A 27,321-nucleotide genomic window follows, 5' to 3' on the forward strand; every position below is an offset into this window, starting at 1 on the left:
TGGCCATTGCAGACATTTGGGAAGTAAACTGGCAGATGGGAGTTCTCTTTATCTGCCTTTCAAATAAATAACTTTAAAAGGAAAAAAAATAGCTTTTTTAGATCCTCAGAATTTATAGCATAAAACAGGGTGGACCTGTTTTACAAATATGTCTTTAAACTTACAAATTACTGGCACGTTTGCTGGTCTTCAAGAATGACAACTTTTGAAAAATACTCCCCTTGTATAGTAAAATTGTAATGAAAAGTTATCCTTCCCAAATAAGAAAGTAAATGATAAGCAATCTTAATTTAAGGCTTTGGAAAAGCAGGTGCAGAATAAACTTTGCCATTTTTTTTAAGATTTATTTATTTATTTGGAATTCAGAGTTACACAAAGAGAAGGAGAAGCAGAGAGAGAAAGAGAGAGAGAGAGGTCTTCCATCTGCTGGTTCACTCCCCAACTGGCCACAATGGCTGGAGCTGCACCAGTCTGAAGCCAGGAGCCTTCTTTCAGGTCTCCCACGTGGGTGCAGGGGCCCAAAGACTTGGGCCATCTTCCACTGCTTTCTCAGGCCATAGCAGAGAGCTAGATCGGAAGTGGAGCAGCCAGGACTTGAACTGGCGCCCATATGGAGTGCCAGCACTGCAGGCAGTGGCTTTACCCACTGTGCCATAATGCCAGCCCCCTACATTACCATATTTTAAATGACAGTGATTAGGGGATTATATAGGAGCCAGGTAGGAACTTTATTTCCAAGTTCTAATGAAATATTACCAAAAAATAAAGTGACCCTATTGGTAAAGCTCATAACTCACTTACATGAGAAAAGTGGTACATATTTAAATAGCAGGACGACTTTTACCTTAAACTGTTTTTACTGAATTATAGGTATCACCTTTCTGATGATGGTTAAAAAAAAAAAAGGAGCCAGTAGGGAAGGGAATGTTGGAGAAAATAATGGCACATTGCAATCCAGACAGTTTATAAACATGGTTGGATAGCTTATCTTTTAGAAGCTATTGAAGGAGAATTTTATGGCCTATAAAGTTTATTGGGCTGTTACAACCAGACATGAAAGAATATTCAGGTGAACTTAGTAAGAATATACTTAAATGGATATATACAGAAACTGCAGTTATAAAATGATCTGAATTGTGTTTATTGTCCTCACTTCTCTACTTGTTTACTTAAGGAAAGGTGACCCTGATGTGAGGGGAGAGCACCACCCCTACTGCTGTAATGAGAGCATTGCTGTAGGGAAGAATTCATGGTGTTGGTTTCTAGTCGTCCATGACTTTGTTTTGAAATAAATTGCCCATTTGCACCATGCCTCATTATCCAGCTTTCTTTTCTCTTGATCTAAACCAAATTTTTTGTAATTATTTTTTGTTGTTGTCATTGTCTAATTTTAATCCTATATACCTTTTTTAAAGATTTATTTATTTATTTGAAAGTCAGGGTTACACAAAGAGCAGGAGAGGCAGAGAGAGAGAGAGAGAGAGAGGTAGGTCTTCCATCCACTGGTTCACTCCCCAATTGGCTGCAACGGCTGGAGCTGTGCCAGGATCCAAGAGCTTCTTCCAGGTCTCCCATGCAGGTGCAGGGGCCCAAGGACTTGGGCCATCTTCTGCTTTCCCAATCCACAGCAGAGAGCTGGATCAGAAGCAGAGCAGCCAGGACTTGAACTGGCGCCCATATGGGATGCTGGCACTGCAGGCAACGGCTTTACCCGCTACACCACAGCGCCAGCCCCTATACTTTCAATTTAATATTCTTCAGTTCTGGAAACTTCTTTATCCATTCTCTCCTTGAATATTGTTTTCACTGGGTTCTGAGTGAATTCCTCAATATTCTCTTTCAATTTGTTAATTTTCTTTTTCTGGAGCATCTGGAGTTATACCATCTGTTATTTGTTTCTTGGTTTTTTTTTAAAGATTTATTTATTTGAAAGGCAGAATTACAGAGAGAAGGAGAGAGAGAGTGATATTCCATCCTCTGGTCATTCCCCAAATAGCTGAAACAGCTGGAGCTGGGCCAATCCGACCAGAGTTGGGCCAATCCAAAGCCAGGAGCCTGGACCTGCTTCTGGGTCTCCTATGTGGATGCAGGGGCCCAAGGACTTGGGCTATCTTCGGCTGCTTTCCCAGGACATAGCAGGGAGCTAGATCAGAAGCAGAGCATCCAGGACTCGAACCAGCACGCGTATAGGATGTTGGCACCACAGGAATCAGCTTTACCCACTTTGCCACAGTGCCAGTCCCTATACCATCTGTTGAGATTTTTCTTTCAATAAATATATTTCATTTCTAGGGTTTCTAATTTTTTTTCTTTCCTCCTTGATTCATATCTCTTTACTGTTTTTTTTTTTTTTAAGATTTATTTATTTATTTGAAAGGCACAGTTAAAGAGGGAGGAGAGACAGATCTTCCATCCACTGATTCACTCCTCAAATGGCTACAACAACCAGAGCTGGGCCAATCAAAAGCCAGCAGGAGCCAGGAGCTTTTTCTGAGTCTGCCACATGGGTGCAAGGGCCCAGGTACTTGGGCCATCTTCGGCTGCTTTCCCAAGGTGCATTAGCAGGGAGCTAGATCAGAAGAGGAGCAGCAAGGACCCAAATTAGCGCCCATATGGGATGCTGGCACTGCAGGAGGCAGCTCTACCCACTACACCACAGTGCCAGCCCCTTGTTTTCAAATTTCATATACTTATGGCTATTCCTTTAAATACACATATTTAAATCATTTTGAAATTCTATTATTTGCATATTTTTGGTAGTGACTTTATCCTTAGATTGTTAATGGTCTTAGTGTTAGTTATTTTCATGTACTTGGGAATTTATTATGCTGACTCTTCTTGATGAAATTTTCTCTTTTAAAAAAAAAAAAATTTAGTTATTTGAAAGATAGAGCTACAGAGGCAGAGAGACAGAGAGAGGTATTCCATCTGCTGGTTCATTCCCCAGATGGCTGCAATGGCCAGAGCTGTGCCAATTGGAAGCAAGAAGCCTGGAGCTTACACCAGGTCTCCCATATGGGTGCAGGGGCCCAAGCACTTGGGCCATCTGCTGCTGCTTTCCCAGGCCATAGCAGAGAGCTGGATTGGAAGTGGAGCAGCCGGGACTCGAACCTGTGGCCACATGGGATGCCAGAACTGCAGGCAATGGCCTCACCTGCTATGCCTCAGCACTGGCCCATTTTCCCTCACTTTTGCGTAGGTGTTCTCCCTATCTGTCACTTTTTTATTGTGGATATCATGTCCCAGGGACCCTCTGTCTGTGACTGAACCTAAAATCAGAGTTGGTGGTTCTGAGTTCCCATCCTACTCTTAAGAAGTTCAGGTTCTGCTGCATAACTTTGTTTGCCTTTTTATGGTACTGATAACTTGCAGATTCTCCCTGTCATAGCTCAAGTTATCAACATTTTTCAGCTCCTTTCCATGATGGGGGAACCGTGCCCCCCAGCTTCCCTTATTTATCCTAATCCACCCCTTCCACAGGAATTTTGGTCTTCATTAACCTGCAAGCTTAGGGGGAGCCCAGTCACCTTGATCAGTTCCTGACCCACAGCCCAGTAGTCCTGTGGCATTAGTATCTGCCCTTCACTAGAAATTTCTGCTCTGTTTATGTTCCACAAAGGAGTTTATCTTGTTCTTTGTGTGTATGTCTGTATAGAACTGGGGTACTCCTGTTCCTTGTTTGTTGCAGATTCTTTGTTGTGTTGTATTTTTTTTTCCTTTATCCCCTTTTCCTCCCTCCAAAATATCAGTAAATTTCCATTATAGTGAATTTAAGATACATCCTGCCAATATGCCTAATATATATTTAGGTTTATATAAGAAAAAAATATTTATACAGAGAGTTTTATGTGTAGTTTTAAAAATTTGTCTCACTGGCCTGTGTTCAAATCCTGGCTCTGCTTCTTTTAAAGTTTATTTTTTCTTTTAGTTTTTTTTTTTATTATTTTTGACAGGCAGAGTGGACAGTGAGAGAGAGAGAGAGAAAGGTCTTCCTTTGCCGTTGGTTCACCCTCCAATGGCCAGCGCGCTGCGGCCAGCGCACCATCCGATGGCAGGAGCCAGGTGCTTCTCCTGGTCTCCCATGGGGTGCAGGGCCCAAGCACTTGGGCCATCCTCCACTGCCTTCCCGGGCCATAGCAGAGAGCTGGCCTGGAAGAGGGGCAACCAGGACAGAATCCGGCGCCCCGACTAGAACCCGGTGTGCCGGTTGCCGCTAGGCGGAGGATTAGCCTACTGAGCCGCGGCGCCGGCTTATTTTTTCTTTTAGTTTTTGTGGCTTCCAACTTCCTGCTAATGTGCTCCCTGAGAGGCAGGAGATGATGACTCAGGTGATTGAGTCCTTACTACCCATGTTGGAGATCCAGGTTAATTTTCTGGCTCCTGACTTTAGCCTGTCCCAGCCCCAGCTGTTACAAATATTTGGAGAGTAAAACAGAAGATGGGTGATCAATATCTCTCTCTTCCTCTCTCTCTCTCTCCCTCTCTTTCTCTCTGCCTTTCAAATAAATTTAAAAATTTGAAACCTCTTTGTTTTTAGCTTCTCATAACGTTAATGTTTGAGACCTATATTGCCATATGTACATCTACAACTGCTCTGTTATTCTGTTCCTTTGTGTGCTTGAAAGTACTGTTGCTGGGGCCGGTGCAGTGGCATAGTGGGCTAGGCCTCGGCCTGTGGCGCCAACATCCTCTATCGGTGCCTGTTTGAGTCCAGGCTGCTTCTCTTCCGATCCAGCTCTCCGCTAAGGCCTGGGAAAGCAGAAGAAGATAGCTCAAGTGCTTGGGCCCCTGCACCTGCGTGGGAGACCCAGAGGAAGTTCCTGGCTCCTGGCTTTGGATTGGCCCAGCTGCAGCTGCTAAGGCCATTTGAGGAATGAACCAGCGGGTGGAAGAACTCTGTCTTTCCTTCTCTGTCTGTAACTCTGCCTCTCAACTAAATAAATTAAAAATTAAAAATAAAAAAAAATCCTCACTGGATTGCTGGCTCCTAAAAAAAAAAAACAAAAAACAAAAAACAAAAAAAACTGTTGCTGTCTTTCATCTGATGGTGGTCACTTTCATTACTGCCAAATTTTTGTTTCTATGAATAGCACTTCAGTGAAGAACAATATGCATTGATTTGTGGACCCATGTGAAAGTGGAAGTTTTCCTAGCATAATTTGATTATTGCTAGATCATTCTCCAGAAATTTTTACATCATTGAATTATATTGTTTTAAATTTTTCCTTTAAATAATTTTCCCTTGTTATAAAAGGGTATAGAGTGTCAATCAACTAGTAATTTCCATATCACTAGATTATTCTGAAGGTTAAATTACTTAAGACAATAGTTTTAATGATTTTTTTCACAATAAAACTGACCCACATTATGTAAACCAATAAATGATGAATCCTTAAGCAATTAAAAGTATAATTGTTCATGGAAAATATTTCATAATTGAAGTTCTCCTAAATACCTCTTTAAGATTTCTGGGATCACAGTTTGAAAACCCACTGTACTGAGTATAAAATACCACTTTGGAATGTTCAGTATTTCCTTGCTTAAGTTTGATTTCTTTTTCTTTTAATGACATTTTATGAAGTTTAAGTGTGTAGTGATGTTTCCCAGAAGACAACTTTAAAACAAAAATGTTTATGTAGGCTCTTATTTCTGTAAATCCTCAGTTGGTATTTGTTATCTCCCATCCTGGCATTTCTTGGAGCTAAGTGTGAGGAAGATGATGTTGACCTTCCTGGCTTCAGTTGCTTCAGTTGGCATTAGATCTCTAGAAGCAAAACTAAGGAGTGGGTTCTGGGCTCTGGAGTTCGTTCCTTGCTTTTACCACGGGTGTGTGCCCGTCTCCCCGTTTTGTTTGTGAGCCACTATGGACAGTGACCATGGAAATGAGCATGTAACACCACATGTATTTGTCCTTACAGGTTCTAGCTGATTGTCTCTTCTGTCTCTTTCCCTACATTCATTCACGGTCATTTCTTCTTTCTCTTTCTACCCTCACATGTCCAGTTTGCAGATTTTATTTTATTTTTTTAGAATTGTCATTATTTCTTAGAGTTTAATGTCTTGAATGTTTGTTTTTCAGTGATCAGGAACCTCCCTATTCAATGATCACATTACATGAAATGGCAGAAACAGGTATTTTTAAAGTTTGGTTTTTAATACTTCTGCATTAGTGTTTTCTTCTGCTGTAACAAGATACCTGGGGCTGGGCGCTTTATAAGGAAAGGACATTTCTGTAGCTTGCAGTTTTGGTGTCTGTCTGGCTTCTCGTGAAGGCCCCCTGGCTGTGTTAGAACATGACAGAGAAGCAGAGTGGGGAAATGGTTGTGTGCAGAGGGGATCCTATGGTGAGAGAAGGAAGCTGGAGAGATTCAGGGGTCAGGCTTGCTCTCTTTCTAACAACCCAGTCTCATGAGCACTTAGCAGGCTCCCATGAGAACCACATTAATCCCTTTCAGTGGTGGCATTCCCAGTGACCTCACCACTTTGCACATTTTATGGGTCCCCCCAGCTTAATACCACCACTCTGGGACCAAGCTTTCAGGCCATAAACCTTTGGGGGAAACACAAACCATATCTAAACAGTAGCAACTTTCTTATAATAATGAAGAAATATGGTCACCTTTTTTGTCTGTTTTTGTTTTGAGATAAAATTTCCCATAACTCTTTTGTATGTGGAAATTACCCTTACAAGTGTAGGAGGTATTATATATTGTGTCATGAGTAGCTGTACTTCTCAGTGCTGGTTTAATCTCATCTGAAATTCTGGGGGAAAAGATTTGCTTTTCTTTTTCTTCTTTTCTTTCTTTTTTTTTTTTTTTACATTGTCAGATCCGTAAAGGATTTTTTTTTTCTTCCTTAATTTCCTAAGTGTGATCCTGAAAATAGAGCCAATTGCTAAGTATACTGTTGTCTCAAGTTAACTTCTATCCCTTATATAGTAAATAATGTAGCTAACACTATTTTAATCATAATTTGAGAACTCAAGACAATAGCTAAAATTTTCTCCAACTAAAGATGCCCACCAAATCACCAGACTCTTATAATTTTGGATTTTTTGATTCACCTTGATGACTAGCTACTGATATATGTTCATGTCAAACACTACCTTTTATTAAAAGCTACAAGATGAAGATCAAAGTGTTTCCGTTTTAATGTGAAGTCTTTTTGGGTGACTTTATAAGGTAAATATTTTCACATTTTTAAAATAGTAACTATGATATTGTTGATTTCCTCTTAGATGAAGGATGGTTGGATGTGGTCCAGTCTTTAATTAGAGTTATTCCATTGGAAGATCCACTGGGACCAGCTGTCATAACGTTGTTACTAGATGAATGTCCACTGCCCACTAAAGTAAGTTAATACTCATTTTCATGAAACTGTCACCTGGGCTTAAGCCCAGAATGAATGACCAAAAAGAACACTTGATATCATGCATTTCTTCTTTATACATTTAGGTTCTGTTTTTTCAGTATTGGTTTCATTATATAAATTTTCTTTTTTACTACTAATGTTGTGTTATATCCTCTATTAATAATTTACTATAAGATTCTAGCTTTAAAATTTTTAACTGCTAACAAGAGAAGCATTTTTATCCAGATTTTATCAGATTTTATCTGATCTTTGTTCAGAAGCTAGAAAAGAATATTCAGTTGCTGAGCTTTCTTATCTTTGAGCAATTTCCTCATAATAAAAATTTTCTAGTAAAAGAAAAAAAGCTTTTACCACAAGCACTTTGAGTCTTATTCAGGTATATTAAGGATTAGTGTAATGTTGATTATCCTTTTTATAAGACAAAAGTACCAAATTTTTATTGCCTTGGTCCATTTGGTCTATAGGTTGCTTTTTGTTGTTGTTCTTGCTGGATTTTGGCCTCTTTCATTTGTCTGTTTCAATCTTGAACATTTAGATCCAGTACGGAATAACATTGTGGATAGCAAGGGGAAAGTCTCTAACCTAGTCACTGATGAATTGAACTTTGCCTAGGCTTATAAGAGGTTTCTGTTTTAATTGCCCTGGAAACTCTGGTGGCATTATTCTTTTGTTTTTGAATAACTTTTTGCTTCAGCACTACTAGGCCCTATTGTTATCAATCCTGTTGGCATTTGAATTGATTTACTCTGTAATGTTTCAAGAATATACAGCATACATTTGATACAACTGGTATGTTTTAAATGAAATTGGGTATAACAATTCATATGAAAAAACTTTTCATTGACCAAATAGTATTTCCCCTCAATAATGATATCATTGGTATACATTATACAATTTTTGCGTGGCCATTCTGTTTATTTAATACTTGATTATATAGCTTGTGTCCCAGAGAGTCATTTTGAGGAAACAGTGTGAGCAGTATGTATATCAAATCTGCTTGTGCACTTTTGGTTTTAGGATGCACTCCAGAAACTGACCGAAATTCTCAATCTAAATGGAGAAGTAGCTTGCCAGGACTCCGGCCACCCTGCCAAACACAGGAACACGTCTGCAGTGCTGGGCTGCTTGGCTGAGAAGCTAGCAGGTAATCCTCCAGAGCTCCCCATGGGAAGATCTGCAGCTGTTTGACACTGAGAGGAAGTTGGCAGTGCAGATCTTTGGTCAAATCTTCTGTCCCAAAAATAAGTATTTCAAAAAAAAAAAAACAGGCAGGGACTGATGAAAATTACTCAGAGGCTCAGAGGTAAATGCAATCTAATTTAGCTCTGGATTTTCAGAGAATTTGAAAGAAAAACAGTTTGCTTGCTTACTTGCATTAAAGTTAAAAATAAGGGAAAACCATAAACTCGATATAACAAAGTTGATATATGTATATAATAATATGTATTTATATATATGCATAAATTTTATAAAATTTAGCTAGATAATAAAAACATGCCAGATTAAAAGAGAAAAAGGAACTTAATATTGGAGCAGTTCCAAAGCAATAATTACTTAAGTTTTTTTATGAATATTGCCCATTGAAGGACAGTTAATGGCAAAGTACAGGTGAATAGTTCAGCTTGTTACTTCATGGATAGTGAAGAAGTAGTGGATTAAAAGTCAGACACGGGGCCGGTGTTGTGGCATAGCAGGTTAAACTGCCGCCTGCAGTGCCAGCATCCCATATGGATGCCATTTTGAATCTGGCTGCTCTACTTCCATTCCAGTTCCCTGCTGATGCACCTGGGAAGGCAGTGGAGGAGGGCCCAAGTTCTTGGGCCCCTGCACCCACGTGGGAGACCCAGAGGAAGCCCCTGGCTCCTGGCTTCAGCCTGGCTGAACCCCGGCCATTGCAGCCAATTGGGGAGTGGACCAGTGGATAGATGACCTCAGATGGAAGACTTCTCTCTTTGTCTCTGTCACTCTCTCTGAAACTCTGCCTTTTAAATAAATAAAATGAATCTTTTTTAAAAAAAAAAAAAAAAGAAAAAACTCAGACACATGGGTGCTGGTGCAGACTCTGCCATGTGCTCCTCAAGTGCCCTGGAATTAGTCACTTCTCTTTGTGGGCTCAGCTGCTCAACTGTGAAATGAGGATGGTTCTATCCCTCACTTCAGAGCAGGAGGCTTAAGTAAGGTAGTGTGCATGAGAGTAATATGTAAAAAATCAGCAGTTCCACCAAATAATTTGATTTCTATTATCTACTAATTAAAAACAATATGGCATAAAAAATGAAATCCTGACATTTGCATTAAAATGAATGGAACTGGAAGTCGTTAATTGAAATAAGCTAGACACACAAAGACAAATACCATATGTTCAGTCTAGTGTGGAAATTTTTAAGAAGTCCTCCTGAACTTGGAATATGATTACTGAAGTCTGGGAGTGCTGGTGGAAGAGGGAATAGAGGTAGGTGGGATAATGGGCACCAAACGCAGTTAGATAGAAGCAATAGGTACTGGTGTTACACAGCATGGTGGGATGACTTATTACATACCATATGAGGAACAGGAAGAGAGGAGCTGATTGGTGCCAAACACTAAGAAAAGCAAGGACATAGACTAGTTGCTTGATTTGGTCAGTTTATGCTGAAATATTGCATTACCTTATAAAAATATGTATTACATGTTAATCAAATGTTTTAAAAGAATATGTACTTTTATTACCTTTTTAAAAAAGATTTATTTATTTATTTGAAAGAGTTACACAGGGAGAGGAGAGACAAAGAGAGAGGTCTTCCATCTGCTGGTTCACTCCCCAATTGGTCTCAACAGCCAGAACTGCACCAGTCTAAAGCCAGGAGCCAGGAGCTTCTTTTGGGTTTTCCATGTGGGTACAGGGGCTCAAGGACTTGGGCTGTTTTCTATTGCTTTCCCAGGCCATAACAGAGAGCTAGATCAGAAGTGGAGCAGCTGGGATGCAAACCAGCGCCCATATGGGATGCTGGCACTGCAGGCAGCAGCTTTACCCACTATGCCACAGCACCAGCCCCAATAATATGTACTTTTAATTGTACTCCATGTTTGTTTTATTTGTCTAGGTCCTGCAAGTATAGGTTTACTTAGCCCAGGAATACTGGAATATTTGCTACAGTGTCTGGTAAGTGGGACGTCAGAGTTGGTTATTCTTAGTCATTTCGAGTTGTGCATTTTTTTTTTTTTTTCAAATTACTAAATCACTGGCACAGAGAATGGAATCAGTTGTAAATTTCATTTGCAGGTGTTTCCTGAGTGTTTATTCCCTGTGTGTTAAAAAGGGGAGGGAGGGTGAGATAGGAATTTATTATAAGCAAAAACAGCTGAGTTGGTCTGGTTTTAAATTTAGCCACAAGATAGTTGCTATGATTGGCTTTTTATGTGTCCTTAGAGTCTACCAAATGGTAATTTGGCATTCCAACATCAGGTCAGAGTCCCAGTGCATTTAAATCTCTACACCTCACCCATCTCCCCCTCCACTGCTACTGCTGTTAAAATGTCATTGTAGTGTTTGATGTATTGTTGGCGGGCTGGAACCGTGCTTTCACATCTTTCTCAGTGCTAGTCTGCAGTCTTAGCTGATCTGCATTTTTATAGATATTTTTATAGTCCCAGTGAGCATTTTCCAAAACTTTTCCAAAATTCTGATCTAAAAGAGATTATCAATACCCACATGTTGTATGCTTAAAACTCCTAAACTACTCTAAGCAAGCACCATGGAGATGCAGAAGTAGTAAGACAGTTCTTTGCCTTCAAGAAGTTTACTTGTTAGTTGAAGGAACAAAGCTATTCAGACAAGACAGTTAGCCTCCGTTTTATGACAGGGTGAGATCAAGAGCTAAATGACCTCCCCCAGACTAAGTGCTGTATGAGTGTGGAGAAGGTGAAGGAGGTGGTGACAGGGGAGGTGAGAGCTGCAGTTGTCATGAGAGACCAGCTTCCCGATGAAGGCAAGACCTCAGCTGAGTGGTGTCCTAAGGTTAGTATTTGATTGTGCCGAGAGGAGGGGAAGGTGGGTGTCTTGACTAAGCAGACATCACAGGCAGAATTGTCTGATCAGAGAAGCCAGTGCTCTGAGGTAGGAGGACGTAGACGGGGTGGCCAGGTTGAGAGGGTTCAGGGCCTCAAAAGCCCACAAGAGGAATTGAGAATGGATACAGCAAGTACAACGGTGCTGAAAAGGCTTTGCAGCAGTGGGGGCGATGGTTATGTGAGCCTTGGAGAGCTGGGTGGGCACCAGGGCGGTGAGTGGGAATGAGCTGATGTGCTGGAGCTTCACTGGTGGCTCCCAACACAGATGTGAGGAAGCATGGTCATGAAGAGATGTGTTGTTCATCAGATCCACCCTTTAAAATGGAAACTCTTGTGAAATGAACTTAAATGTAACCCACCTACCATCAGCATTTGTAGAATTCTTTTCAGAGAACAGATTAGGAAAAACTGAACTATTAGTTGATAATTTCATTTTTTTTTTTAGAACTTGGTGGTGATGAATAATTCTTTCCAGGATTATGAATGCAAGTCATTTTTTAGCTACACTTCTAGGTTTCTGTTTGGCTTACTTAAATGAATGTAAGAGTCAACATTATTTTATTTAACAAAGCCATAATGCAAACATTACTAAGTAAAATAACAATGCATTTAATAAGATACTTTTATCTGTAAGTTAACCCAGTGACTTCAAGAAAAATACATAGGATTAAGAAACTATCTTGGTTTTTCTTTACTAAAACAACCCAAATGGATAATTGAGGACTTGAATGAATGGAAACTTTTCTGACTGCTCCAAAAAAAATTATCTAACACATAGTGGGCAAGAAGATGAAATTGATAACTTGTCACCTCTACAGGGGAATGATTTTTTTAATGTTTTATTGTCTTTCAGAAGTTACAGTCCCACCCCACAGTCATGCTTTTTGCACTTATCGCACTGGAAAAGTTTGCACAGACAAGTAGGTATAGTGACTTCTTGCACTAATGATCTTCTGTATTGATTGTTAAAAATCTTAGTTTCCTTAGTTACTGCACGAATCTGTACTCTGAACCCCATCAAATGTGCATACATTCTGTTTTTGTCTGGGTGGATCTTTCAATGTCAGTAAAGTAACAGATAAGGATTGTCCCACCTATGAATTAAAACTTGGTGACTATGATTACTCACTTTTTGTAGCTAAAAATTTAGTAATGAGATTTTACTTTCTAGAAAATAGTCAAAGCTGTGTCACCCCTAGAAATTTTAATGGAGTCCACTCTAGTCTCCATATTCTGATATTCTCTGATTGCCTCTCCTCACACCTTTCTACCCCTGATCTGCCCAACAAATCATCCCTTAATCTTTCATTGTTACCTCAAGGGTTATGTCTTTCCAAACAGGTGAAAATAAGTTGACTATCTCCGAATCCAGTATCAGTGACCGGCTGCTCACGCTGGAGTCCTGGGCCGACGATCCTGACTACCTGAAACGTCAAGTTGGCTTCTGTGCCCAGTGGAGCTTGGACAATCTCTGTGAGTGACAGCTGCCCTTCATTAACGTCTGTTAGCACTTCCAAACCCATTTCTTCCATATGTCTTCCTTTTACAATGTATAGTGAATGTGAGTCCATCTTTATAAAATTCTTTGCAGTAGGTTGGCTATATTCTTACAGAAAAGCACCCACAAAATCTTACAACAGTTAAATGAAATGCTTCCAGTTCCCTCACTCTTCTGTTCAAAGAACGCAGAGGTAAATGGCAGCATGTTTCCTGCAGCCAAGGTCCTTAATCACGGCACTTTCTAATCAACTCTCTCCAGTAGAAACTGTCTCCTCAGTGTCCTGCAAGCAAGTCCTGATGAATCCTACCTCTGGGCCTGTTCCCTTGCTTGGAATTCCATCTTCACTGTTTTTCCCTATCCCAACTTTGTTTTTCAAAACTAAGTTCACGTCTTACCTATATGACACAGATTGTTCCTGAATTTTCTTTTTCTCCTCTGAGAGCTGCTAGAACAAAGGCTGTATTACTCCTATGTCTCACTCCCCTTTCTGTTAGCACCATGCTTCCAGGTGGACATCTTTATGCCTATCCTGGGGCAGAACTTAGTGCACAGCCTGTGTGGTTAAAAAAAATAATTCTGAAAGTACAGTTTGGATTTTGTTTCATGCAAAGTAATAGAGAATGGAAGCATAATTAGCTGTGCTAATTTCCATAGCATGCACTTGATTAGTCTTCCTGCGGTAGGATAGCAGCAGAGCTAAGTCTTCCCACCAGTTCCGCCTTTTATGAACACTTCTACTTCTTTACTAGGGTGGCAGCTAGAGATGGCCATAGCTTTTATGGTTTTTCCCACAGCAGCCTGCCTTAGAAACATGACCATTTTTTCTTTTGCAGTTTTGAAAGAAGGCAGGCAGCTGACCTATGAGAAAGTGGACTTGAGTAGCATTAGGGCCATGCTGAATAGCAATGATGTCAGCGAGTACCTGAAGATCTCACCTCATGGCTTGGAGGTAAAGCTTCCAAAGGTTGACCTTTTGGGGGGTAAAATCATTTTATTCTCATTTGCATGCCCTGCTTTTGAACAAAAGCAATGTCTTTTGGAATAGATGAAAGTTTATTTTATACCTGAAGAGTAGTTAGAGGTAGTAGAGGTAGGAGAGAGTGTCTCAGGACATCTTTATTGTCTGCTCCTAAATCCCACATGCTACTTCCCTACTGTACATGCTCTAGTATGTACTGACTTTAATATGTCTGTTATGTTTTATTTTGTTTTGTTTTTGTGACAGGCAGAGTGGATAGTGAGAGAGAGACAGAGAGAAAGGTCTTCCTTTTTGCCGTTGGTTCACCCTCCAATGGCCACCGTGGCCGGCACACTGCACTGATCCAAAGGCAGGAGCCAGGTGCTTCTCCTGGTCTCCCATGCAGGGTGCAGGGCCCAAGCACTTGGGCCATCCTCCACTGCCTTCCCGGGCCATAGCAGAGAGCTGGCCTGGAAGAGGGGCAACCGGGACAGAATCCAGCGCCCTGACCGGGACTAGAACCTGGTGTGCCGGCGCCGCAGGCAGAGGATTAACCTATTGAGCCACGGCGCCGGCCAATATGTCTGTTTTTAATCTCTGCCATTGTATTCAGCTAGGTACAAAGACAAGTGTTTCAGAATGAGGCCCTTCCTTTGTTCAGTCCTTGCGTAGCTAATTATATTAAATCTGGTGCTTCCCTGTCTCCTTGCATGTTAGAAATGTTTCATATTTCATGGTGAAGGTTGATGGGAAAGCTACTTACATACAGGAGGCTACTGTAAGGCACTAGGAGTAAGGATCTGTGTCAAGGATGCTGCAAACACTCCTTTGATCTTGTGTTTTGCCAAATGCCCCACATTGTTCTCTTCTGTAGATTATATTTACATACTTCATCTTATACCTTTCCCTCCCCCCATCAGGTAAGGCAATGTTTATATATTTGTGAAATGCTCTAATATGAAAGCAGACCTCTAAAAATGAAGCTATTAGCCTTTGCTAAATCATTCTGCAGTCATATTTGGGGTCTTCTAAGCTTGGCACCAATCTATTAGCACTCCCTGGAAATAAAGCTATAAAACAGTCATAAAGTGTACTTTATTTGGTTTTATAATTCTTGTCACTGAGCATGGACAACGGAAGAAACAATTATCTACCAGAAGTTTTAATAAGGAAAGATACATCCAGCTTTCCAAGAATGAGTTCCCTTCCGTGGTCTGCAGGCACTGATGGTGGATTGTCACTCTCTTTGGTTTTACCAGGCTCGCTGTGATGCCTCCTCTTTTGAAAGTGTGCGTTGTACCTTTTGTGTGGATGCTGGGGTGTGGTACTATGAAGTAACAGTGGTCACTTCTGGTGTCATGCAGATTGGCTGGGCTACTCGGGACAGCAAATTTCTCAATCATGTGAGTACTCTTGAGAGCTGTGCAAATGTGGGCAAGTTTGCCTTCTTGCTTCCTTTCTGGTGGAAGGGTAGAAAATTAGTCAAATAGATTTGTTCAAGAATCTTTTCTTGGACTGAAACACACAGTGCCACATCCCCAGCCGTGGTTTACTAAATTGATTCAGAATTAGGAAAATATGAGTTCTGTCAAGGACTTCCTAGAACATTAGAAAGTGAGGATAGAAAGAATTGCTTATCATTTTGTCTGTGTTCCAACTCCCAAATTTCATTGATTTCCAAGTTTTTATTTATTTGCTTAGCCTTTGAAAGGGAAAAAAAAGATTTTTCCCTCTGGCAATTCTTCTCTTCCAAAAGGCAATTAGATGCAAATCCACTTAACTCTCAAGTAATCTGAATACCACATAGCAACAGTTAATTCAGAAATATCATTTTGGGGCACACTCATCCAGTTTTAGTATATTACAGTTCAAGAGTTTGGCATATTGTCAGAAAATTTTTCCTAACCTATATCCTCACTGCCTTGTTTTCCCCATAAAATAAGCATGCCACCAGGGCCTGATATCACACTTGGATTTAGACCTTATTCTCAATCCTCTTCTCCACTAAAACTTTTCATCATTGGTCAGCTGTTTGAGTGGAAAGGGGGATTGGGAATAAGTTGTCCGACTTGTGTACTTCTTCTGTTTCCTCTATTTTTTTAAAGATTTGTTATTTTTTATTTGAAAGTCAGAGATACACAGAGAAAGAAGGAAAGGCAGAGAGAGGTCTCCCATCCGCTGGTTCACTCCCCCGATGGCAGCAACAGCTGGAGCTATGCCGATCCGAAGCTGGGAGCCAAGAGCTTTTTCTGGGTCTCCCATGTGGGTGCAGGGGCCCAAGCACTTGGGCCATCTTCTGCTGCTTTCCCAGGCCATAGCAGAGAGGTGGATTGGAAGTAGAGCAGCTGGGACTCGAACTAGCGCCCATATGGGATGCCGGCACTGCAGGCAGCAGATTTACGCACTGTGTCACAGTGCCGGCCCGTTTCCTCTATTTTTAAAATAAGCACTCAAAACAATTTTTTTTTTTAAGATTTATTTATTTATTTGAAAGTCGAGTTACACACAGAGAGAAGGAGAGGCAGAGAGAGAGAGAGAGAAAGAGAGAGAGAGAGAGGTATTCCATTCGCTGGTTCACTCCCCAGTTGGCTGCAATGGCTAGAGCTGCGTCAATCCGAAGTCAGGAGCCAGGAGCCTCTTCCGGGTCTCCCACGCGGGTGCAGGGGGCAAGGACTTGAGCCATCTTCTACTGCTTTCCCAGGCCATGGCAGAGAGCTGGATTGGAAGTGGAGCAGCTGGGACTTGAACCAGCACCCATAGGGGATGCTGGCACTGCAGGCGGTGGTTTACCCCCTATGCCACAGCGCCGACCCCAAAACAATTTCTTAAAAGTCCATCCACTCTTTTGTTTTACCTCTTATGTGAAATAATGGAAAAGCAGCAAGTAAGAGAAGAAGAAACTACCAGTACTCATATGATGCTCCAGCTGAGCTGGTCTCCAAGTAGCTTCTAGCAGATTGTGCTCTGCAACCTTTGTCTTACCTCTAGCTTTGAAATCTCTAAGCAGTTAGATATTTTAAAGTCTACTAGTACAAGAAAGATTCTTGCCTGACTATAAGTGAGAAGTGGGGTGTGTACCAAACTTGGAATCAGAAGAATTTAGGTCCAAACCCTGTCTTCTTTTAGTAATGTAATCTTGGACTAGCTGATGACCTCTGAGAATCCTTGGTTCCTCTTAAAATGTAACACCGTCCGCCTCACCAATGCTCAGTGAGAATTAAATGAACTAGCACTGTGGGAGTGCCTGGAACAAAGGAGGCACTTAGCAAACATTTGGTTGGCAAAGTCACTGTGTGTTGATTCAGAACCGGGCCACTAGGTCATAATTTTATTATCTTCCAAGAGCCATAGACTTTCCCTTCATCCAAAAAGCTGAAAGTTCCAGTCAGTAGGTTAATGGTTATAAAAGACATGCTCTTTCCTCCCAGATCAGAGCAGCAGAGCCTTGCTAATCCCCTGGGCCTCGTCTCTTCCAGGAAGGCTATGGCATTGGGGACGATGAGTACTCCTGTGCGTATGATGGCTGCCGGCAGTTGATTTGGTACAATGCCAGAAGCAAACCTCACCTACACCCATGCTGGAAAGAAGGTATTTTTCCTCATGCGTCTTGAACGTGTCAGCTGGCTTAAAACATCTGCTTATTATGAGGCATTTATCATGTTAGACTTTAAAATGTTTTAATAGAAGAAGATTAATCATGGAAAGGAATATTAGCCTTTGTATCGCTACCATGAATGTGAATGGTGTTGCCTGATAAATGCACCTCTGGTGGAGCCCTTCTGTAGCAAAAACAATTCAGAATATGCAAGTCTTAAATTTATGGGGAAATGATTCTCTTAAGAGTAATATGAGTTCTAGTTTCATGGAGATATCGGGGACACTGGATCTGTAATGTCACCAAAATGAAGATATTTATAGAGACTAGATGGCTGTGGAATAAAGTACTCTTCATTGGCCATGCACTGAGCAAGTCAGTTCATTTGGTAGGAGATGGAACCTCTGGGAGGATTTTACTCTCCAGCATCAGAGAGAGACAGAAGATAGAAGCCAGCTTCTTCCCCGTACGTCTCTCGCTTTCCTACCCCGTTCTGCAGTATGGCTGAAAACTGCACTTTGAGGGACGCTAGGACAGTGATTTGACCACCTCAGTATGGAGATGGCACCATTTCATTAAACTGATAGTTTAAGAAAGGCAGAAGAATCTGAAAAGCCAACAGGCACACTCATTCTAATGCATTGGAGAATCTTAAAGGAACATAAAATATCTCATACAATAGAGTATAAGATAGAGGCATTGTTTTCAAAACTGTCTAGTTTGTTAATAGTTTTTGTTTTTTTGGGGTTTTTTTTTATTATTATTATTATTTTTTGACAGGCAGAGTGGACAGTGAGAGAGACAGAGAGAAAGGTCTTCCTTTTGCTGTTGGTTCACCCCCCAATGGCTGCTGTGGCCGGCGCACCGCGCTGATCCGATGGCAGGAGCCAGGTGCTTTATCCTGGTCTCCCATGCAGGGTGCAGGGCCCAAGCACTTGGGCCATCCTCCACTGCACTCCCTGGCCACAGCAGAGAGCTGGCCTGGAAGAGGGGCAACCGGGACAGAATCGGTGCCCCAACCGGGACTAGAACCCAGTGTGCCTAAAATACCTAAATATATATATATTATATATATATATATAATATATATAAATATATATTATATATACTCAGTACTGAGAATAGCTATCCAAGTCATTAAGCAACCTCACTTTTAATATTCTTTTATATAATTCTCAATAGTCCATTATATATTTGTGCTATAATATATTGATTTTGCCTTTTAAAATTACTATTATAAGTGATTCTGGGTTTTCTCAAAATAAATCCACAAAACGGAAACTTCTTTGACAAGTACAATAGAGTTTCAACTTGGCTGTATGTTGCCAGATTTTCTCTTCCAATATTGTTCTCACTGTGTAATTTCATTTGTTTATCTTTGACAATTTAAAAGCCAAAACTGCAGTCTCACTGTTTTATTTTATTTGGTGAGTGAAGATGATTTTTTTTAACCCATGTTTTTGAGTAGTTATTATCTGGGGAGTTTGAAATCTCACCAGAGAGACAAATAAGCACTTGATCTCACCTTTACTCTTCAGATGCAACTAATGGCTGGCTGTAGATCAGTTGGCAGCACTGTTTGTCTTAATGACACAGAATATTGGTATGTAGGGGTCAGACCAATTGCAGAAGGAACAAGGGAGATGAATTTGTTGAATACACGGCTAAAGATACAGACTTAAATCAGTACTTTGAAGCACTTGAGACACACACCAGTATCCTAACAGTGTTTCACTTTATCCTCTAGGAGACACAGTAGGATTTCTGTTAGACTTGAATGAAAAGCAAATGATCTTCTTTTTAAACGGCAACCAGCTGCCTCCCGAGAAGCAAGTCTTTTCCTCTACCATGTAAGTAGCTCTTCTCGGTCAGAAATTTGAATAGAGGCATGGGGTGAAGTTTTCTCAAGGGGAAAAAAAAAGATCTTTGTCCTTTATGTAGGCTATTGTGATGGGAAATCAAGTTATTTTAAGTTACTGGGAACCCATTTGATCAGATCTAAAACTGTCCCAAAATTTGATAGAAGAAGTTAACAGGCAGGATACTCTCTGGTATGCAGACCTAAGTTAGTCAGCAAAACCAATGCCCCTTTCTTTCTGCTAGCAGATGACCAGCTCGTCCTAACTTTCTGAAAAAACACTCCATGTGCAGACATTACTTTGCTTTTTATTAATTCTATTAACTTTTATACTCATTTTTATTTGTAGATCTGGATTTTTTGCTGCAGCTAGTTTTATGTCATATCAACAATGTGAGTTCAATTTTGGAGCAAAACCATTCAAATACCCACCATCTATGAAATTTAGCACTTTTAATGACTACGCCTTCCTAACAGCTGAAGAAAAAATCATTTTGCCAAGGTAAGGAGTCTGCCCAAGCCATCACCAGAACTTCACAAGCATCTCATGAGAAATTAAAATAATTTATCAAACTTTTTTTTAAAAATTTGAACAAATAATTTTGAAGACTTTGGTAAAATGAATGCCTTTACAGAAAATATCAATTGCTAAACCAGAGATACATACAAGCCAATTATTATTATAAAATCATTTGAAGCAAAATTAAGAACTGTATTCCCTAAAAACAGCAGAACCAATTAGTTTCACCAGGGAGTCTTTCTGCCAAGTCTTTGGGTAACACAGAACCTCATTATTATTTTAAATGTTACAGAAAGAATGAAGGAATGCACCCACGTTCTTTTAATGAGTCAAATAACTTCAGTATAAAAATCAGAAAAATATAACAAATTACCTACAAAATAACTGCAAACTAACTTCACAAGAATGTCAATGTCTCCGTAAAAATCCTAAATGTTAGGGAATTAAGCGCATCTTTTATCAGACTTGGGTTTATTGAAACAGACTTACTGGGCTTCGCTGCATGGCAAAGGTGCCCACACTCATCAATAACCATTAGGATAAAATGTTACTGCCCTCATGTGACAAAGAACTGTGATTGGCGTACATTTTCTCATTGGGTGAACACCTGCTTGTCTTCCCTACAAGATGAGTGTAGTCTGATCCCTCACCTGGGGAAAGACTCCGGCTGCTTGCTCATAGTCTCTACAAGCTGAAGCTTGTTGCACGATGTGAGCCAAAACTGGTCAGGTTTTTAACAGAGCAGCTGCCTGGGCCTGAGGCAGGGATGGTATTCCTGTTACTAATGCCACTTGTGTCATTTCAGTGAGAGACTCTGTCAGTAGTGAAGGTGACCATACTGGCCATGGTGTGGTTAGCGTTGTACCATTGTGCTCCCGTGACAGTGTCTATGACATAATGAAATCCTGAAGGCTGTTTTGGCCCAAAATGTCTAAGCAGATCTCTCCATTGTACATCATCTTGGACTCTGTCATAGTGGCTCAACAGTTTCCAAGTGAACTTGAACATGTCACAGTGACACAGCGCTGTCTGCGGTCCTCAGTAATACACAGGGACGTAAAGGCTGCCTCTGTCCCACCTGGGGGCCTCACAGGGATTCCGTACTTCCCAGTGCTCTCAGTGAAAGTCTGTGAGGACACTTTTCTCTCACATCTATCATACTCCTGCCCTTTAAAAAATAAGCAAAAGCCTTGTCTTCAAATGAAGCCCACAGATGAGTCTGTCCTCTCTCATATACACTGAAAAGCACGGCTGATCTATCAGTGCCCTTTCAAACTGCTCAGGCCCCTAATTAACCACTCCAGCAGAATTAAACTTGCCACGCTTCAGATGGTAGTGTGCTGCAGCGACCAGGAGGTCTCCTTCCATGGGCAGCTTGCACGTCCTCTCGCTCTGTCTTACCATGAGCAAGAACAGCAGAATTACAAGCTGGTTCAACTCTATGCTGTATCTAGACTTTGTTGTCTCATGGTGACACCAAGACGCAAGTTGTCAGGAGGCTGAGTGGCCTCCTGAAAGGCTGACTTCCCGCTGACACCTGTTCCCTCGCACTTTACTGCACATTGTGGTGGTAAATGGAGCTTGCCCGCCACTGTTCATTTGTTTTTTAAAGATTTATTTATTTATTTGAAAGAGTTACACAGAGAGGGAGAGCGGTCTTCCATCCGCTGGCTCACTCCTCAGATGGCAGCAGTGGCCAGAGCTGTGCTGATCTGAAGCCAGGAGCTTCTTTCTGGTCTCCCACGCAGGGGCAGGGGCCCAAGGACTTGGGCCATCTTCTACTGCTTTCCCAGGCCATAGCAGAGAGCTGGATTGGAAGTGGAGCAGCCAGGTCTCAAATACAGGTCACCCCATATGGGATGCCGGCATTTCATGCCAGGGCATTAACCCACTGCACCACAGCGCCAGCCCCCCGCCACTGTTCATGCCACAAATGTTTTTGACTGTGTTCAAAAACTTATGTTTAAGGCCGGCGCCGTGGCTCAACAGGCTAATCCTCCGCCTAGTGGCACCAGCACACCAGGTTCTAGTCCCGGTCGGGGCGCCGGATTCTGTCCCGGTTGCCCCTCTTCCAGGCCAGCTCTCTGCTGTGGCCTGGGAGTGCAGTGGAGGATGGCCCAAGTGCTTGGCCCTGCACCCCATGGGAGACCAGGAGAAGCACCTGGCTCCTGCCTTCGGATCAGCGCAGTGTGCCAGCCGCGGCGGCCATTGGAGGGTGAACCAACAGCAAAGGAAGACCTTTCTCTCTGTCTCTCTCTCTCTCTCTCACTGTCCACTCTGCCTATCAAAAATAAAAATAAAAAACAAAACAAAAAAACTTATGTTTAGTGATCCCTTTTCACTTTCAAAAACTTATTGTTTGACAATTTAAAAATTGCAATAGCACTTTCTGGCTTCCAGGTAGGAAGAGATCATGGCCCTGTCACTACTACCTGAGTCTTTGTGTGTTGTTGTGTGGTATATACTCCCTAATTCTCCTCCTTCCCTTCACTTTTTTCCTCTCAGCCTTTTATTATGGACAATTCCACATACAAGCAAGAGAAGGAGTAGTACAGGGAAGCAGCATGGGCGCACCTGTCAGCTGCTGCATCACCCACCCACAGCCACCTGCTTTCCCTCAGGTCTCCCCTCACCTCTGTAAATAGCCCTGTTATCAATCTAGTGTGCCCGGCCATAATCCTAGAGTGTCCTGACAACTTTCCTTCCTACCATCCCCACGTTTGATTCTTGGGCAGATCCTGGAAGCTGTGCCTTCAGAATATATCCCATTCCAGGGCGGGCATTATAGCACAGCAGGTTAAGCCACTACCTGCGACACTGGCATCCCATGTGAGTACTTATTCAAGTCCTAGATGCTCTACTTCCAATCCAGTTTCCTGGGAAAGTAGCCGATGACACAATTACTTGGGTCCCTGCACCCTTGTGGAGGCCTGGATGGAGTTCCAGACTCCTGGTTTTGGCCTGGCCATTGCAGCCATTTGGGGAGTAAACCAGTGGATGGGAAGATCTGTCTCACTCTGTCCCCCCCCTCTCTCTGTTGCTCTTCCTTTCAAATAAGTATCCTAATCCAACTACTTATCACCTTCGCTGTCACCATCATGATCCCAGCGTCCACTGTTTCCTACCTATATTCCTGCCTTAACTCCTGTCAGTCAGTCTCTTCAGCCCAGCCTCCAGAATGATTTCATTACAACGTAAGTCAGATCGTGTACTTCTCTGCTAAAAGACTCCAGTGGCTTCCCATTTCAGTATGGGAAAGTGCAAACCCTTACAGTGACTGACAAGGCCCTACACAATGATCCTCTCTCTTCGCCACATTGCTTTTCTGACGTTATCTCCTATACTCTTTCAGCCACCCTGTGCACCTTACTGCTCTTGAAACATACCAGGCCCCCTGTAGCCTCAGCACCTCTGCACTTGCTGTTCCTGCCACCTAGAACAGTTGCTCTAGACATCCACCAAACTTGCTTCCACATTCCTTTTACATCTTTATTTAAACATCGCCCTAATGAGATCTTCCCTGGCTACCATATTTAAAATTATAATTTCCTACCTCTCGTGCACACACTCCTTGTCCTTTGTGTTTTATTTTTCTTCATAGTACTCATCAACATTTTACAGGCTGTATATTTTGCTTATTTACCTTGTTTATTTCTGTCTCCCTCCTACTGGAATATAAGCTCTCTGAAGGCAAGGATACTTTCTTTGTCCTCTATTTTCTGCTGAGTCTCTGGGACTTGAAACAGTTCTGGGACTAGGAAGCCCATCCGTGAACTGAATGTCTCCTGTTTATCTTGCCTGGTCATCAAGGCCAGTGTTCTGGCAGAGCACATCTGCCTGTCTGCTTCTCCATTCCATCTCAGTGAAAGTGTAATGGAAGGGTTTTAGCTTGAGGTATCTGGACTCGCAGGGAGTCTACAATGGACTGTCATAAACCCCTTAAAATTATGTAAGAACGTGTGTGTGTGTGTTTCCTGGGAAAGACTATGCTTTTCATCAGATTCTCATAAATGTTGACTTAAAAGGTTGAAATTTGCTGGCACAGTGAAAAGGGCCTTCCACTTAGAACCAAAGGATTTACATTTGAATCCTGCTTACTGTGTGCAACTTAAGCAAATCATTTCCTTGAACTTTAATTTCCTTGTCTGTAACATGGGAATGGCCGTGTCTCCTTCATTTCCCTACTTTAAAAAAAAAAAATTTTTTATAAAAGATTTTATTTATTTATTTTGAGAGTTACAGAGAGAGAGAGGGAGACACAGAGATCTTCCATCCACTGGTTCACTCCCCAGATGGCCACAACAACAGCCTGCGTCAGGCTGAAACCAGGAGCCAGGAGCTTCTTCTGGGTCTCCCACATGGATAGTAGGGACCCAAGCACTTGGGCCATCTTCTGCTGCTTTCCCAGGCCATCAGCAGGGTCTCAAAGTGTTGCCCATATGGGATGGTGGTATCACAGGCTGTGGTTTTACCCACTGCACCACAAAGCTGGCCTCAGAAAATTGTTTTAAGATTAAAAGGAGACATTATGTGTGAAAACTTTATTGAAGAAAGCTTCAGTAATACGTAGTACATCTCCCAAGTACAGAGTGTTTCCAAAGCTATTTCTTATGCATCACTGCTTACAGACTGTTTACTTGTGACAAATGACTTTCAAATGCTTTTTCTACTCAGGCACAGGCGTCTTGCTCTGTTGAAGCAAGTCAGTATCCGAGACAACTGCTGCTCCCTTTGTTGTGATGAGGTGGCAGACACACAACTGAAGCCATGTGGACACAGGTAAGAGGATTTGCTGGGGACTTCCCTTTTTTTTTTTTTTTTTAAGATTTATTTTTATTTATTTTGAAAGTCAGAGTTAGAAAGAGACGGGCAGACAGAGATATTCCATCCACTGGTTCACTCCCCAGGTGGCCACAGTGACTGGGCTGTGCCAGGCCAAAGCCAAGAGCCTAGAGCTTCTTCCAGGTCTCCCATATGGGTACAGGGGCCCAAGGACTTGGGCCATCTTCCACTGCTTTCTCAAGTGCATTAGCAGGGAACTGGATCGGAAGTGGAGCAACCAGATCTTAAATCAATGCCCATGTGGGATGCCGGCATCACAGATTCCAGCTTAGCCCACTACACCACAACGCTGGCCCTGGGACTTCACTTCTGTATATGCATTACGCAGCATTCCTTCCTGTTGTTGAATTGTTTTTAGACTGTTCCATTAGCTGTTTACTTACTCTGTGTAAAATGAGCTGAATGAAGAATTAGTTTGTCAAGTAGTACCTGGCTGTCTTCCAAAAGTACCTGTAACTAAAGAAGCTGTTTAATGTGGAAAGCCTATATGCTACTTTTTTATTTTGTTTACTAAATACTGCATACTTTTTTTTTTTTTTTTGGACAGGCAGAGTGGACAGTGAGAGAGAGATAGAGAGAAAGGTCTTCCTTTTTGCCGTTGGTTCACCCTCCAGTGGCTGCCGCGGTAGGCGCACTGCGGCCGGCGCACCGCGCTGATCCAATGGCAAAAGCCAGGTGCTTCTCCTGGTCTCCCATGGGGTGCAGAGCCCAAACACTTGGGCCATCCTCCACTGCACTCCCTGGCCACAGCAGAGAGCTGGCCTGGAAGAGGGGCAACCAGGACAGGATCGGTGCCCCGACCGGGACTAGAACCCCGTGTGCCAGTGCTGCAAGGCGGAGGATTAGCCTGTTGAGCCGCGGCGCCGGCCTAAATACTGTATACTTTTTAAAGATTTATTTTATTTATTTGAAGGGCAGAATTAGAAAGAGAGTGCAATCAAGTGAGTATTTCCACCATGCCTAATGACTGCAATGGTTGGCCAGGGCTGGGCCAGGCTAAAGCCTGGAACTCCATCCGGGTCTCCCATGTGAGTGACAGGAATCCAGGGACTTGGGCCATTGCTGTTTTCCCAGGTGCATTAGCAGGGAGCTGGATCTGAAATGGCTCAGCTGGGACTCGAACCAGCACTCATATGGTATGTGAGTGTTGCTGGCAGTGGCTTAACCTGCATTAAACTTTTATAACTCTTGAAACCAAAATTGTATTAAAAATATAGCATTTAGGGGCCAGAACTGTGGTGCGGCAGATTTGCCGCCTAAGCAAATCTCCTTTATTTTTATTTTTTTGAAGATCTATTTATCTATTTGAAAGTCAGAGTTACAGAGAGAAGGAAAATCAGAGAGAAGAGGTCTTCCATCCGCTGGTTCACTCTCCAATTGGCCACAATGGCCAGAGCTGCACCAATCCGAAGCCAGGAGCTTCTTCTAGGTCTCCCATGTGAGTGCAGGGTGCCAAGCACTTGGGCCATCTTCTACTGCTTTCCCAGGCCATAGCAGAGAGCTGAATTGGAAGTGGAGCAGCCAGGACTTGAACCAGTGCCCCATATGGGATGCTAGCACAGCAGGCAGCGGCTTTACCCACTACGCCACAGCGCCGGCCCCCTCCTTTAGTTTTAGAGCTTTCTTGTTAAGGAAATTAAAGGGATGATAAGAAAACAACTCAATTTTGAGCAAAAACAATTTTTGAAGGGGTAAAAACAAATCTGGATAAAGTGAGGTACAAGAAGAGATTTAAAATCTAAGCATTCCCATTACCATAGGAGAAACTGGGGTGTTTATCAAAGCTACCTATGCCTTTCTTCCCAAAAGCACTAGGCCCAGATGTCTGCCCAAGTGAATTCTTTAAAGCCTCAGCAAATGGATAATCCAATTCTGCTTAAAAGTCTCCAGATCACAGAGAAAACAGAAAAGCAACAATATTGTTACAAAGCCTACACTGTAACCACACCAAAAGGTGAAAGAAAGCATTTAAAAAGAAAAAAAACTTTCTATGTATAAATAAAAATCTAAATAAAATAAAATGATAATAAGTAAATATTAGCAAATAAGACCCTACAACACAACCAAGGGGAGCTTCTTTCAGGAATGCAAGAATGATAACAATTCCGGAAATCTATTAATATAATTTATTCAGGACAAGAACTTTCTCCAAGAACGCTGAAAAGGCATTTGTTAAAGTTCAATATCCATTCCTAATAGATAGAATACTGCAAAACTGAAGTAGGTAGAAGAAGCCAATCTGTGTAAAATAGGAATGAATGGATATGTTTACCTCCAAATGCTATCATCATTTTAAAGGTCACCTACTGGATCCATTTCAAGAGATGTGGGTAAGACAAAGATGCCTGCTGCCACCACCAGGACTTTAAAAATGTACAAAAATCAGTAGTTTTTCTAGCTGTATTTATAGATAGCAACCAATTAGAATGTATAATTGAAGATATCTTTACAATGGGCCAAAACAAAAAGCTACCTAAGAATATATACCAAGGAGGGAGACTGAAGGGATCAGAAGCGGAAAGGCTGGAGAGACATTTAGCGCAGTGGTGAAGAGGCCGTCGGGGATAACCGCATCCCACATGGGAATGCATGGGCTCAATTCCTGGCTGTACTGCAGATGCCAGTT

At 41.9% G+C, this 27,321-nt stretch overlaps 1 protein-coding gene across 2 annotated transcripts in view; it reads left to right on the forward strand.

Moving 5' to 3' along the window:
- The window catches only part of RSPRY1 (ring finger and SPRY domain containing 1), a 52,639-nt gene that overhangs the window by 22,174 nt on the left and 3,144 nt on the right, over nucleotides 1–27,321 (forward strand). For both annotated transcript variants that reach the window (XM_062176341.1, XM_062176342.1), the window contains exons 3-14: nucleotides 6,080–6,132; nucleotides 7,238–7,350; nucleotides 8,389–8,515; nucleotides 10,455–10,513; nucleotides 12,275–12,341; nucleotides 12,763–12,894; nucleotides 13,756–13,871; nucleotides 15,140–15,283; nucleotides 17,357–17,468; nucleotides 19,223–19,325; nucleotides 19,683–19,835; nucleotides 24,528–24,632. In XM_062176341.1, the coding sequence (XP_062032325.1) occupies nucleotides 6,080–6,132; nucleotides 7,238–7,350; nucleotides 8,389–8,515; nucleotides 10,455–10,513; nucleotides 12,275–12,341; nucleotides 12,763–12,894; nucleotides 13,756–13,871; nucleotides 15,140–15,283; nucleotides 17,357–17,468; nucleotides 19,223–19,325; nucleotides 19,683–19,835; nucleotides 24,528–24,632 (1,284 nt within the window). The remainder of the gene's footprint in view (nucleotides 1–6,079; nucleotides 6,133–7,237; nucleotides 7,351–8,388; nucleotides 8,516–10,454; nucleotides 10,514–12,274; nucleotides 12,342–12,762; nucleotides 12,895–13,755; nucleotides 13,872–15,139; nucleotides 15,284–17,356; nucleotides 17,469–19,222; nucleotides 19,326–19,682; nucleotides 19,836–24,527; nucleotides 24,633–27,321) is intronic.

Source organism: Lepus europaeus, chromosome 19 (genome assembly GCF_033115175.1).
Source record: "Lepus europaeus isolate LE1 chromosome 19, mLepTim1.pri, whole genome shotgun sequence".
Taxonomy (NCBI): Eukaryota; Metazoa; Chordata; class Mammalia; order Lagomorpha; family Leporidae; genus Lepus; species Lepus europaeus.